Below are 12,289 nucleotides of genomic sequence, written 5' to 3' on the forward strand. Positions count from 1 at the left end.
AACAGCCGTAGGTACACGGCAATAAGAGAAGCCGCTCACATATTGCGCCGTGACAGGTACTTCCCGGCTGCCAGAATGAAATTTTCACTCTGCAGCGGAGTGTGCACTGATATGAAACCTCCTGGCAGATTAAAACTGTGTACCGAACCGAGACTCGAAGTCGGAACCTTTTCCTTTTGCGGGCAATTCTACCACCTGAGCTACGCAAGCTCGACTCACGACCCATTCTCACGGGTTTAATTCCGCCAGTACCTCGTCTCCTTTCCAAACTTCACAGAAGCTCTCCTGCAGACTCTGCTGAACTAACAAAAAAAAAAAAAAAATGGTTCAAATGGCTCTGAGCAATGTGGGACTTAACATCTATGGTCATCAGTCCCCTAGAACTTAGAACTAATTAAACCTAACTAACCTAAGGACAGCACACGACACCCAGCCATCACGAGGCAGAGAAAATCCCTGACCCCGCCGGGAATCGAACCCGGGAACCCGGGCGTGGGAAGCGAGAACGCTACCGCACGACCACGAGATGCGGTCACCTGAACTAACACTCCTGGAAGAAAGAATATTGCGAAGATATGACTTAGCAACAGCGTGGGGGTGTTAGAACACTTTCCCGCAAAAGAGAGAGGTCCCGAGTTCGAGTCTCGGTCCGGCACACAGTTTTAATCTGTTCGAAAGTTTGACTTTCCGGATGGTTTTTCACAAACCCAATGGCGCCACGTTGTGCAATAAGACGTCGCTTCCTAATGTAATGGAGCGGAGATGTTCCTTTCATTTAGGGAAGTCTGGAAGCTGACACTCCTCCTTGAACTAACCACAAATCTTTAGTCAGGGATACGAGCACTGCTAATGCCCTGACATACACCGTCAAACAGAAACACCGTGGCTAGTTGCGCCACTATGAGGATGCAAATTAGGTTCCTTTTAAATAGGTTCTGTAACGATCTGAGCGTTAGGTACCTTAGGGTCACGTGGCGAGTTAATGTTAGTCAACAATGCCTTTAAGGCGACAAGCCGACATTATCAGCACCTCACTGAATTTGAATGAGGTCTTGGAATGTGGCTACAAGAAGCTGAATGTTCCTTCTGCGATACAGCAGAAAGGCTTGGCGGGAATGGAGGCACTGTGCATGATTGCTGGCAGCGATGATCGGTCGCATAAGGCCGAGTTCCGGACGGCCATGTGGCACTACCGAGAGCTAACACCATCGTATTTGGCGTATGGTTCTGGTGCGTCGTACTGCAGCAGCAATCTGAGCAGCAGTCGCCACCACGATGACAGAACGAACTGTTACAAATCGGTTGCTTCGAGGACGGCCAGATGCCTTGTAGCGTGCGTTCCACTGACCCTAAACCACCACCACTTGAGACTCCAGTGCAATCAAGCGAGAGTTGTTAAGAGTGCAGAGAGGAGGTCGGTTGTGTTTTCTGATGCCTCTGTGGCAGTGATGGCCGGGTGTTGGATAGAACAGTTGGCCTGCAACCAACCTGTCTCCAGCCTAGACACACTGCACCTATACCTGGTGTTATTGTTAGGAGTGCGATTTCCTATGACAGAAGGAGCACTTTCGTGGATATCACACGCGCCATCACAGTAAAGTTTTACGTCAACCTTGTGATTCGACTTTTTCTGGTGCCATTCATGAGGAGCATTCCAGATGGTGTTTTCCAACAGGATAACGCTCGCCCGCGTACCGCTATTATGACCCAATGTGCTCTATGGAGTGTCGACTTGTTGTTCTGGTCTGCTCGATCATCAGATCTGTCTCCAATCGAGCACATATGGGACATAATCGTACGACAGCTCTAGCGTCATCCACAACCGGCATTAACCGTTCCTGAATTATGTAATTCTGCAGGCCTTCATGGCCTTTGTCACTGAAGTTAAAATCTCCTGGGTTATTAGGCCGCGTCATATTTCTACTAAAATGATCGACGTTTCGACTCCTCTACTGGGATCTTCCTCAGGATCTTATGGAGTCCACTACTGCTAGAACACTGTCAGAGACTGGTGTCGTGTCCTCTTATAAAGGGAGTTTTCTCGCGCTCATGCTGGAGAAGTGAGAGTATTGGTTACAGTTCTTGTGGCTACCACTGGGCCATAGTCATAGGCTAATATTCCCGCTCTGATGCGGAAGAAGGGGCGTTGTTAGCTAATCTCCTGTGGTTACCACTGGCGGCCCATCGTCATTGGATAGAAATTCACTATTCCACGCTTACACTGGAAAAGGGAGTATTGGTTGAAATTCCTGCTACTGCCATTGGTTGGTCGTCATCATTGGCTAGATTCGAAACGGACAGAGCAACAGAGGGGGAATGTTTACCCATAATATTATTGTCCACCGAGGTGACTTACAGCGCGCTGTTCATGTCGCTCGCACACCGCGGCCGCGTATTCACTTCCTTGATGACGGGGAGCCATGATGCCATAAGCCTATAGCCGTCCTCTCTATTGAAATTACATGCATTCTTGGAGATTTCAACCGCTTCTCGGACTTTCCTTCTATAAATGTTTGTTTCCTTAGCCAGTACACGTACGTTATTAAAATCGATGTCAGAGCCACAGTTCTCCTGATGTTCCGTTACTGCCGATTTTGAACTTTGTTTTAGCCGCATGTGGCGTTTGTGTTCCTTAATGTGTTCCTTAACAGTTCTTCCCGTTTCGCCTGTATACACTTTGCCGCAGCCACATGTCACTTGATAGGCGCCTGCATTGTGGAGGCAATGAGGTGCATCAGTTTTCCGTCGGAAAAAATCTTTTAGTTTGTTTTAACTAAAGAAAAATGTCTGAATACCATTTTTCTTTAAAATTCTGCTTATCCATAAGCATAGTAGGAGTATCTTTCAATCCCTTTCCGTCGGAAAAAATCTTTTAGTTTGTTTTAACTAAAGAAAAATGTCTGAATACCATTTTTCTTTAAAATTCTGCTTATCCATAAGCATAGTAGGAGTATCTTTCAATCCCTTCAGTGCAGTACCTTAGAACTACGCTGCAAAGTTAACACTGATTAGTAATAACACAGCACTTAAAGTTAAAAACTTACTAAAGTTAAAAAGAAGAAGAAGCAAGTCAGGTCCCTACTGTCCCCAATGAAAAACACAGAATAACTGGAAATGAAATGCGGCAGATTACCTTCCATAGGGAAAATATCAAGTAGCATAAGTGACATCTTCAAGGAAAAGGGTTTCTCTGTGTTTTGCTATGTCCCTCAGACGATACCTAGTTCCCTGTTCAATACAAAAGACAAACAACCAGCCATCATAAAAAGTGGGGTTTATAAAATCACATGCCGTTGAGTGTCAGTCTTGCTACGTTGAACAGACGGGGAGGTCAATCAGTACCAGGCTTAAAGAACACCACAGAAGCTGGAGATTGAAGAAGCCTGGTTCAGCCTTTGCAGAACATCGCCTGAACAATATACAATAGATGTAAAAGTCTTATACACAGAGGAAAAGGGGGTCAAACTCAACCAATTACAAATTTTAGAAATTAAAAGACAGATGTATGTATCCCCAGACCTATTATGAAACGAGCAAACCTAATTCAATTATTCACCTCTTTGAGATGACATCACAATCCCAGGATAGAAGCAAAACTTTGGGCCCCAGAAGTTAAAAAGTTCTTGGCTGATGCATAACTTTAGGCTTGCCAGCATAGGGCAAACACCGGTAACATCTACATCTACATCTACATCTACATTGATACTCCGCAAGCCACCCAACGGTGTGTGGCGGAGGGCATTTTATGTGCCACTGTCATTACCTCCCTTTCCTGTTCCAGTCGCGTATGGTTCGCGGGAAGAACGACTGTCTGAAAGCCTCCGTGCGCGCTCTAATCTCTCTAATTTTACATTCATGATCTCCTCGGGAGGTATAAGTAGGGGGAAGCAATATATTCGATACCTCATCCAGAAACGCACCCTCTCGAAACCTGGCGAGCAAGCTACACCGCGATGCAGAGCGCCTCTCTTGCAGAGTCTGCCACTTGAGTTTGCTAAACATCTCCGTAACGCTATCACGGTTACCAAATAACCCTGTGACGAAACGCGCCGCTCTTCTTTGGATCTTCTCTATCTCCTCCGTCAACCCGATCTGGTACGGATCCCACACTGATGAGCAATACTCAAGTATAGGTCGAACGAGTGTTGTGTAAGCCACCTCCTTTGTTGATGGACTACATTTTCTAAGGACTCTCCCAATGAATCTCATCCTGGTACCCGCCTTACCAACAATTAATTTTATATGATCATTCCACTTCAAATCGTTCCGCACGCATACTCCCAGATATTTTACGGAAGTAACTGCTACCAGTGTTTGTTCCGCTATCATATAATCATACAATAAAGGATCCTTCTTTCTATGTATTCGCAATACATTACATTTGTCTATGTTAAGGGTCAGTTGCCACTCCCTGCACCAAGTGCCTATCCGCTGCAGATCTTCCTGCATTTCGCTACAATTTTCTAATGCTGCAACTTCTCTGTATACTACAGCATCATCCGCGAAAAGCCGCATGGAACTTCCGACACTATCTACTAGGTCATTTATATATATTGTGAAAAGCAATGGTCCCATAACACTCCCCTGTGGCACACCAGAGGTTACTTTAACGTCTGTAGACGTCTCTCCATTGATAACAACATGCTGTGTTCTGTTTGCTAAAAACTCTTCAATCCAGCCACACAGCTGGTCTGATATTCCGTAGGCTCTTACTTTGTTTATCAGGCGACAGTGCGGAACTGTATCGAACGCCTTCCGGAAGTCAAGAAAAATAGCATCTACCTGGGAGCCTGTATCTAATATTTTCTGGGTCTCATGAACAAATACAGCGAGTTGGGTCTCACACGATCGCTGTTTCCGGAATCCATGTTGATTCCTACATAGTAGATTCTGGGTTTCCAGAAATGACATGATACGCAAGCAAAAAACATGTTCTAAAATTCTACAAGAGATCGACGTCAGAGATATAGGTCTACAGTTTTGCGCATCTGCTCGACGACCCTTCTTGAAGACTGGGACTATCTGTGCTCTTTTCCAATCATTTGGAACCCTCCGTTCCTCTAGAGACTTGCGGTACACGGCTGTTAGAAGGGGGGCAAGTTCTTCCATAGGAGAATGAAGAATGTGTGTCTACATCTACATCTTCATCTGCACGATTACTCTGCAATTGAAAATTAAGTACCTGGCAGACGGTTCATCGAACCACTTTCAAGCTATTTCTTTACCGTTCCACTCTGGAACAGGACGCGGGAAAAACGAACATTTAAATCTTTCCGTGAGAGCTGTGATTTCTCTTATGTTTTTATCATGATCATTCCTTCGTGTGTAGATGGGCGCCAGCAAATATTTCCACACTCTGAGGGGAAAGTTGATGATCGAAACTCCATGAGGTGATCCTGTCAAAACGAAAACCGCCATCGTTTTAACGTTTGCCACCGTAACTCTCGTATCATATACGTGGTATTCTCCTCCCTATTTCGCTGTAGTACAAAACGAGCGGCCCTTTGTTTGAAGTTTTTCGATGTCCTTCGTCGATCCTATCTGATGCGGTTCCAGCACCGCACAGTAATACTCCAGAAGAAGACGGACGAGAGTAGAGTAAGCGGTCTCTTTAGTAGCCCTGTTGTATTTTCTAATGCTGTCTTTGGTTTGTTTTACCCACAAAATTATCTATGTGATCGTTTAAACTGAAGTTTTTCGTAATTATAATCCCTAAGCATGTAGTTGACTAACAGCCTTTAGATTTGTGTGCTTTTCGTGTAACCGAAATTTAGCGGATTTCTTTTAGTACTCATGTGGATAACTTCACATTTTACATCATTTAGAATAAAGTGTCACTTTTTGCACCATACAGATATCTTAACTAAACTGTTTTGCAAATTATTTTGACCATCTGATGACTTTAAAATGCGGCAAAAGACAGCAATCGATCTAACAGCGCTACTCAGACTGTCTCCTAAATAATTTATGTAGATCGGAACAACAGACTGTCTCCTAAATCGCTTATGTAGATCAGGAATAACACAGGGCCCATAACACTTTCTTGGGGAACTGCTGCTGCTGCTGTTCCTCCCGAACAGGCCATGATGGCCCAAAAGTACCGACCGGTCGCCGTGTCATCCTCAGGCCACAGGCGTCACTGGATGCGGATATGGAGTGCCATGTGGTCAGCACACCGCTCTCCCGGCCGTATGTCAGTTTACGAGACCGGAGCCGCTACTTCTCAGTCAAGTAGCTCCTCAGTTTGCCTCACAAGGGCTGAGTGCATCCTGCTTGCCAACAGCGCTCGGCAGACCGTGTGGCCACCCATCCAAGGGCTAGCCCAGCCCGACAGCGCTTAACCTCTTAGGGAACGCCAGCTATTAATTCTGTTTTACTCGATGACTTTCGCTCAGTTACTAGGAACTGTGACCTTCTTCACAGGAAATCACTAGTCCAGTGGCGCTATTGAGACGATACTCCATAGGCATGCAATTTTGTAGGATTCGTTTGTGAGGAACGGTGTGAAAAGGAAATCTAAAAATATGGAATTAATTTGATATCTCACTGGTATGGAGCAGCATGTCTGTCGGAAAGCACTACTGAGGAATGGTGTGCAAAGGAAAGATGCTGCTCTATGATGACGCACGTACCTATATCGCAAATGTAACGCAGAAGTTACGCCAATTCCAGTGGGAGGCACTAGAACAGCCGCCCTACTGTACTGATCTTTCCCCATGCGATTATCACGCCTTCGCTTCCTTTAACAAAAAAGGACGAGGATTTCCCGAAGGCAGTTACGGATTTCTTCACGCAGCAGGACATCTTCAACCTGGTGCGCCGGGTAAATGATGGCCTCAATACTCACGACAATTTTGCCTGACTGGCACACCGATTTTGGAATGTACGGTCTTTTTAAAGGAAACTTTTTAATCGCATTTTATGGAAAGTGTTACATGGTAGTTTTCTATGCAATCCCGTTTGTTGACCGATTGCATTTTCCTAGAGACCTGACAATAAACCGAAGACGGCTACCTACTTTTGCTACCACTGACACGACACGATCGTTACATTCCATATCCTTACAAAATATTAGTCCCCAGGTGAGTCTGCATTGAGATAATTCATACAGGGTGGTCCATTGATAGTGACCGGGCCAAATATCTCACGAAATAAGCATCAAACGAAAAAACTACAAAGAACGAAACTCGTCTAGTTTGAAGAGGGAAACCAGATGGTGCTATGGTTGGCCCGCTAGTGGCGCTGCCATAGGCCAAACGGATATCAACTGCGTTTTTTAAAACAGGAACCCCCATTTTTATTACATATTCGTGTAGTACGTAAAGAAATATGAATGTTTTAGTTGGACCACTTTTTTCGCTTTGTGTTAGATGGCTCTGTAATAGTCACAAACGTATAAGTACGTGGTGTCACGTAGCATTCCGCCAGTGCAGACGGTATTTGCTTCGTGATACATTACCCGTGTTAAACTGGACCTTTACCTTTGCGGAAAGGTCGATATCGTGTTGATGTATGGCTATTGTGATCAAAATGCTCAACGGGCATGTGCTATGTATGCTGCTCGATATCCTGGACACCATCCAAGTGTCCGGACCATTCGCCGGATAGTTACGTTATTTAAGGAAACAGGAAGTGTTCAACCACATGTAAAACGTTAACCACGACGTGCAACAAATGATGATGCCCAAGTAGGTGTTTTAGCTGCTGTCGCGGCTAATCCGCACATCAGTAGCAGACAAATTGCGCGAGAATCGGGAATCTCAAAAACGTCGGTGTTGAGAATGCTACATCGCATCCGTACCATATTTCTATGCACCAGAAATTGCATGGCGACGACTTTGAACGTCGTGTACAGTTTGCCACTGGGCACAAGAGAAATTACGGGACGATGACACATTTTTTGCACGCGTTCTATTTAGCGTCGAAGCGTCATTCACCAACAGGGGTAACGTAAACCGGCATAATATGCACTCCTAGGCAACTGAAAATCCACGATGGCTGCGACAAGTGGAACATCAGCGACCTTGGCGGGTTAATGTATGGTGCGGCATTATGGGAGGAAAGATAATTGGCCCCCATTTTATCGATGGCAATCTAAATGGTGCAATGTATGCTGATTTCCTACGTAATGTTCTACCGATGTTACTACAAAATGTTTCACTGCATGACAGAATGGCGATGTACTTCCAACATGATGGATGTCCGGCACATAGCTCGCGTGCGGTTGAAACGGTATTGAATAGCATATTTCATGAGAGGTGGATTGGTTGTCGAAGCACCATACCATGGCCCGCACGTTCACCGGATCTGCCGCCCTCGGATTTCATTCTGTGTGGAAAGTTGAAGCATATTTGCTATCGTGATCCACCGACAACGCCTGGCAACGTGGGTCAACGGATTGTCAATGCATGTGCGAACATTACGGAAGGCGAACTACTCGCTGTTGAGAGGAATGTCGTTACACGTATTGCTAAATGCATTGAGGTTGACGGACATCATTTTGAGCATTTATTGCATTAATGTGGTATTTAGAGGTAATCACTCTGTAACAGCATGCGTTCTCACAAATGATAAGTTCACAAAGGTACATGTATCACATTGGAACAACCGAAATAAAACGTTCAAACGTACCTACGTTCTGTATTTTAGTTTAAAAAGCTACCTTTTACCAATTGTTCGTCTAAAATTGTGAGTCATATGTTTGTGACTATTACAGCGCCATCTATCACAAAGCGAAAAAAGTGGTCGAACTAAAACATTCATATTTCTTTACGTACTACACGAATATGTAATAAAAAATGGGGGTTCCTATTTAACAAAACGCAGTTGATATCGGTTTGACCTATGGCAGCGCCATCTAGCGGGCCAACCATAGCGCCATCTGGTTTCCCCCTTCAAGCTAGACAAGTTTCCCTCTTTGTAGTTTTTTCGTTTGACGCTTATTTCTTGAGATATTTGGCCCGGTCAGGATCAATGGCCCTCCCTGTATATATTTATGCAACTATGTTTTCCAGAGCTGTCAGAGAATCGTTTGCACCCTTCTCGTCCTGCCGCGCGTCACACAGCAGTTCTCTCGTGTTGCAGGATGGACCCCTCTGGCAAGGTGGCGCTTATCACGGGAGCGGCCGGCGGCCTGGGCAGAGCCTTCAGCAGGGCGCTGCTGTCCGCGGGCGCCAAGGTCAGTGTGTGTGTGTGTGTGTGTGTGTGTGGGTGTGTGGGTGGGTGGGTGGGTGTGTGGGCGTGAGTGACGTGGCCACATGTCACGTGTTCGAGGCGTCTGGATCAAGGCCGAGGAAAGTGCGCAGCGTCCGCACAGCGCTGTTAAGCCAATCTGAAGAGCGCCTCGCGGGATGTGCAGTGTTGCGCAAGCCACCGATTTGTCCGCCACAAGGTCGACCTTTTTCACACATCTGCCATTGTGTACCCGACGTCAGAAGACTAGCACCTCGTCTGCCTATTACTGGTTTGTGTAGTCGATGTTGCTAATTCGCTCTTGTGGGGTGACATTCGACTCGTAGGTAGTCGTGCGACTCCTGGCATAAAGTACCTACGAGGGTAATCTCAAAAGTAATGTCCCCTTTTTTTTATAAGTAGATAGACCTGTTTATTTCTACAATGACGTACATCACTTTACAGCTTGAACATTTACCTACTATTCGACATAATCACCATTTCTGTCGATGCATTTTTGTAGATACTGTGGCAGTTTTTGTATGTCCATGTCATACCAGCTCGGCGCCATGCTGTTCTGAAAGTTATGAGCCTCTTCTTTCACCTCGTCGTCGGAGCTGAATCGCTAACAGGTACTGTGAGACTCTGAAAAAACTCAAACGGGCAGTTCAGAACCGGAGAAGAGGAATGTTGAGCAAGGGCGTACACATTCTCCATGACAACGCTCGCCCACACATCCCTCGGCAAACCGTTGCTCTCCTGCAACAGTTTCAGCGGAACACAATCACCCACCCTCCCTACAGTCCTGACTTGGCGCTCAGTGACTATCACCTGTTCCCTAGGTTAAAAGAACATTTGGCCGGAAAGCGATTCAGCTCCGACGACGAGGTGAAAGAAGAGGTTCATAACTTTCTGAACAGCATGACGCCGAGCTGGTATGACATGGGCATACAAAAACTGCCACAGCGTCTACAAAAATGCATCGACAGAAATGGTGATTATGTAGAAAAATAGCTAAAAGTTCAAGCTGTAAACTGATGCAAACCATTGTAGAAATAAGCAGTTCTATGTAATTATAAAAAGTTAGGAGACCTTACTTTAGGGATTACCCTCGTACAACTCAATTTTCGTCTGTGAAAATGGAATCGATAAGCAACCTGAGCTATCAGTAATAGGAATCTAACCTGCATAATAGTGTGTACGTGTTATTTCACTGCCATTTAAGTCGTCAACAGATCGTTACACGAAAAACTTAAAACTAACGTTTGGATAAGCTATCTGACTGCGTATTCAAATGGTTCAAATGGCTCTAAGCATGACTACGTATTCAAATGACTCTAAGCAGTATGGGACTTAACATCTGAGGTCATCAGTCCCCTAGACTTAGAACTACTTAAACCTATCTAACCTAAGGACATCACACATCCATGCCCGAAGCAGGATTGCAACCTGCGACCGTAGCAGCCGCGTAGTTCCGGACTGAAGCGCCTAGAACCGCTCGGTCTTAGCGGCCGGCGACTGCGTATTTAAATATGAAAAACTACAGGAACAAATGAACCTGTAAGAATGAATACCTAATCTATCTGACTTTGTATTTGAATAAGAATTCACAAGTGATACATAATCTGGCTTGTGCAACGGCATTTACTGGATTAGAATACATTACATTTTGTGGAGTGTCAGTGCCTCTGGTTTGCCCTAAGTTTACACTCACCTCTTTAGGTGAGTGCCTTATTCCAATTGGTTTACAGCAATTCGTAGAGGCATGCAGCAGCAGCAGCTAAAGCTTATGGTTACGAAGAATGAATTTAATAAAAAGAAGTTTGCTTGGGACCTGTTAACTACTAAATAACTTGTAAGATGGGATTTCATAAATTAAGTCTAATTTAAAACCTCAGAAATCAAGACGTGTCACGCTGCCCTCACATCGTTTATGGCAGATCTTACCACACTCAAAGCCTGATTTCATTTATATGGCCAGGAGAGATTTAGATGGCTTAACTATGCTTGAAGATGGAACTCAAGGTAAAATTCGCAAGCATAGCGTAAAGCGCAATTACAGGATTAGGCTCTTGATTGTTAGCCCGAGTTTGCGATAATCCCATGTTTTGCTTGTCAGTTATAAGCCTCCTTACCCATCGAAAAATAATTATAATTCTCCACATCTAATTCATAAATATACTGTGGTTATTAAATGTTAATGTAACTTCGAAAGTGAAATAATTTGTTAATCTGGCACTCAGCCATTATTGACACTTATAAGATCATTGTCAAGCATTTCGCCATTATTAATACTTCTCCAACTATTATTGCTCATGATGATTTCTACAGTTTTTAAATAGATGTATGAAATCCTTTCTTGCATGTTATTTAGTAGATAACAGGTCCCAAGCAAACTCCTTTTTATTAAATTCATCCTTAGCAGCAGGAAGCACTAGCCGCTGCTGCTGCATGCCGCTGCGAATTGCTGTAAACCACTTGGAAAAAGGCAGTCATCTAAAGGGGTGAGTGCGAAAACTTAGGGCAAACCAGAGACACTGACACACCACAACATGTCACGTACTCTAATCCAGTACATTACGTTGCACAAGCCAGATTCTGTATCACTTGTAAATTCTTATTCAAATACACAGTCAGATAGCTTAGGTATTCACCGTTATAGGTTCATTTGTTCCTGTAGTTTTTCACATTCAAATACGCAGTCAGACAGCTTTTCGAAACATAAGTTTTACGTTTTTCATGTACCGATCTGTTGAGGGTTTAAATGAAACTGATGCGAATACAACACGCATGTAGTGTTATGTAGGCTAGATTCCGATTACTGGTAACCCAGTCCATTTTCACACACGAACATAGGTTTTATTTCTTGAAGGTACGTTACACTGGTGGTGGAAGAAACTTCCTGCACCACTTTGTGACCAGAAAGAGGAAGAAAGGTGTTGTTGTTGTTGTGGTCTTCAGTCCTGAGACTGGTTTGATGCAGCTCTCCATGCTACTCTATCCTGTGCAAGCTTCTTCATCTCCCAGTACCTACTGCAACCTACATCCTTCTGAATCTGCTTGGTGTATTCATCTCTTGATCTCCCCCTATGATTTTTACCCTCCACGCTGCCCTCCA

At 44.6% G+C, this 12,289-nt stretch overlaps 1 protein-coding gene across 1 annotated transcript in view; it reads left to right on the plus strand.

Moving 5' to 3' along the window:
* Nucleotides 1-9,085: 9,085 nt before the first annotated feature.
* LOC124788433 (15-hydroxyprostaglandin dehydrogenase [NAD(+)]-like) overlaps nucleotides 9,086-12,289 on the plus strand; it is a 44,571-nt gene continuing 41,367 nt past the window's right edge. The window contains exon 1 of the mRNA XM_047255704.1: nucleotides 9,086-9,178. Within this exon, the coding sequence (XP_047111660.1) occupies nucleotides 9,086-9,178 (93 nt within the window). The remainder of the gene's footprint in view (nucleotides 9,179-12,289) is intronic.

This window comes from Schistocerca piceifrons, chromosome 3 (assembly GCF_021461385.2).
Source record: "Schistocerca piceifrons isolate TAMUIC-IGC-003096 chromosome 3, iqSchPice1.1, whole genome shotgun sequence".
In the NCBI taxonomy this organism is placed as follows: Eukaryota; Metazoa; Arthropoda; class Insecta; order Orthoptera; family Acrididae; genus Schistocerca; species Schistocerca piceifrons.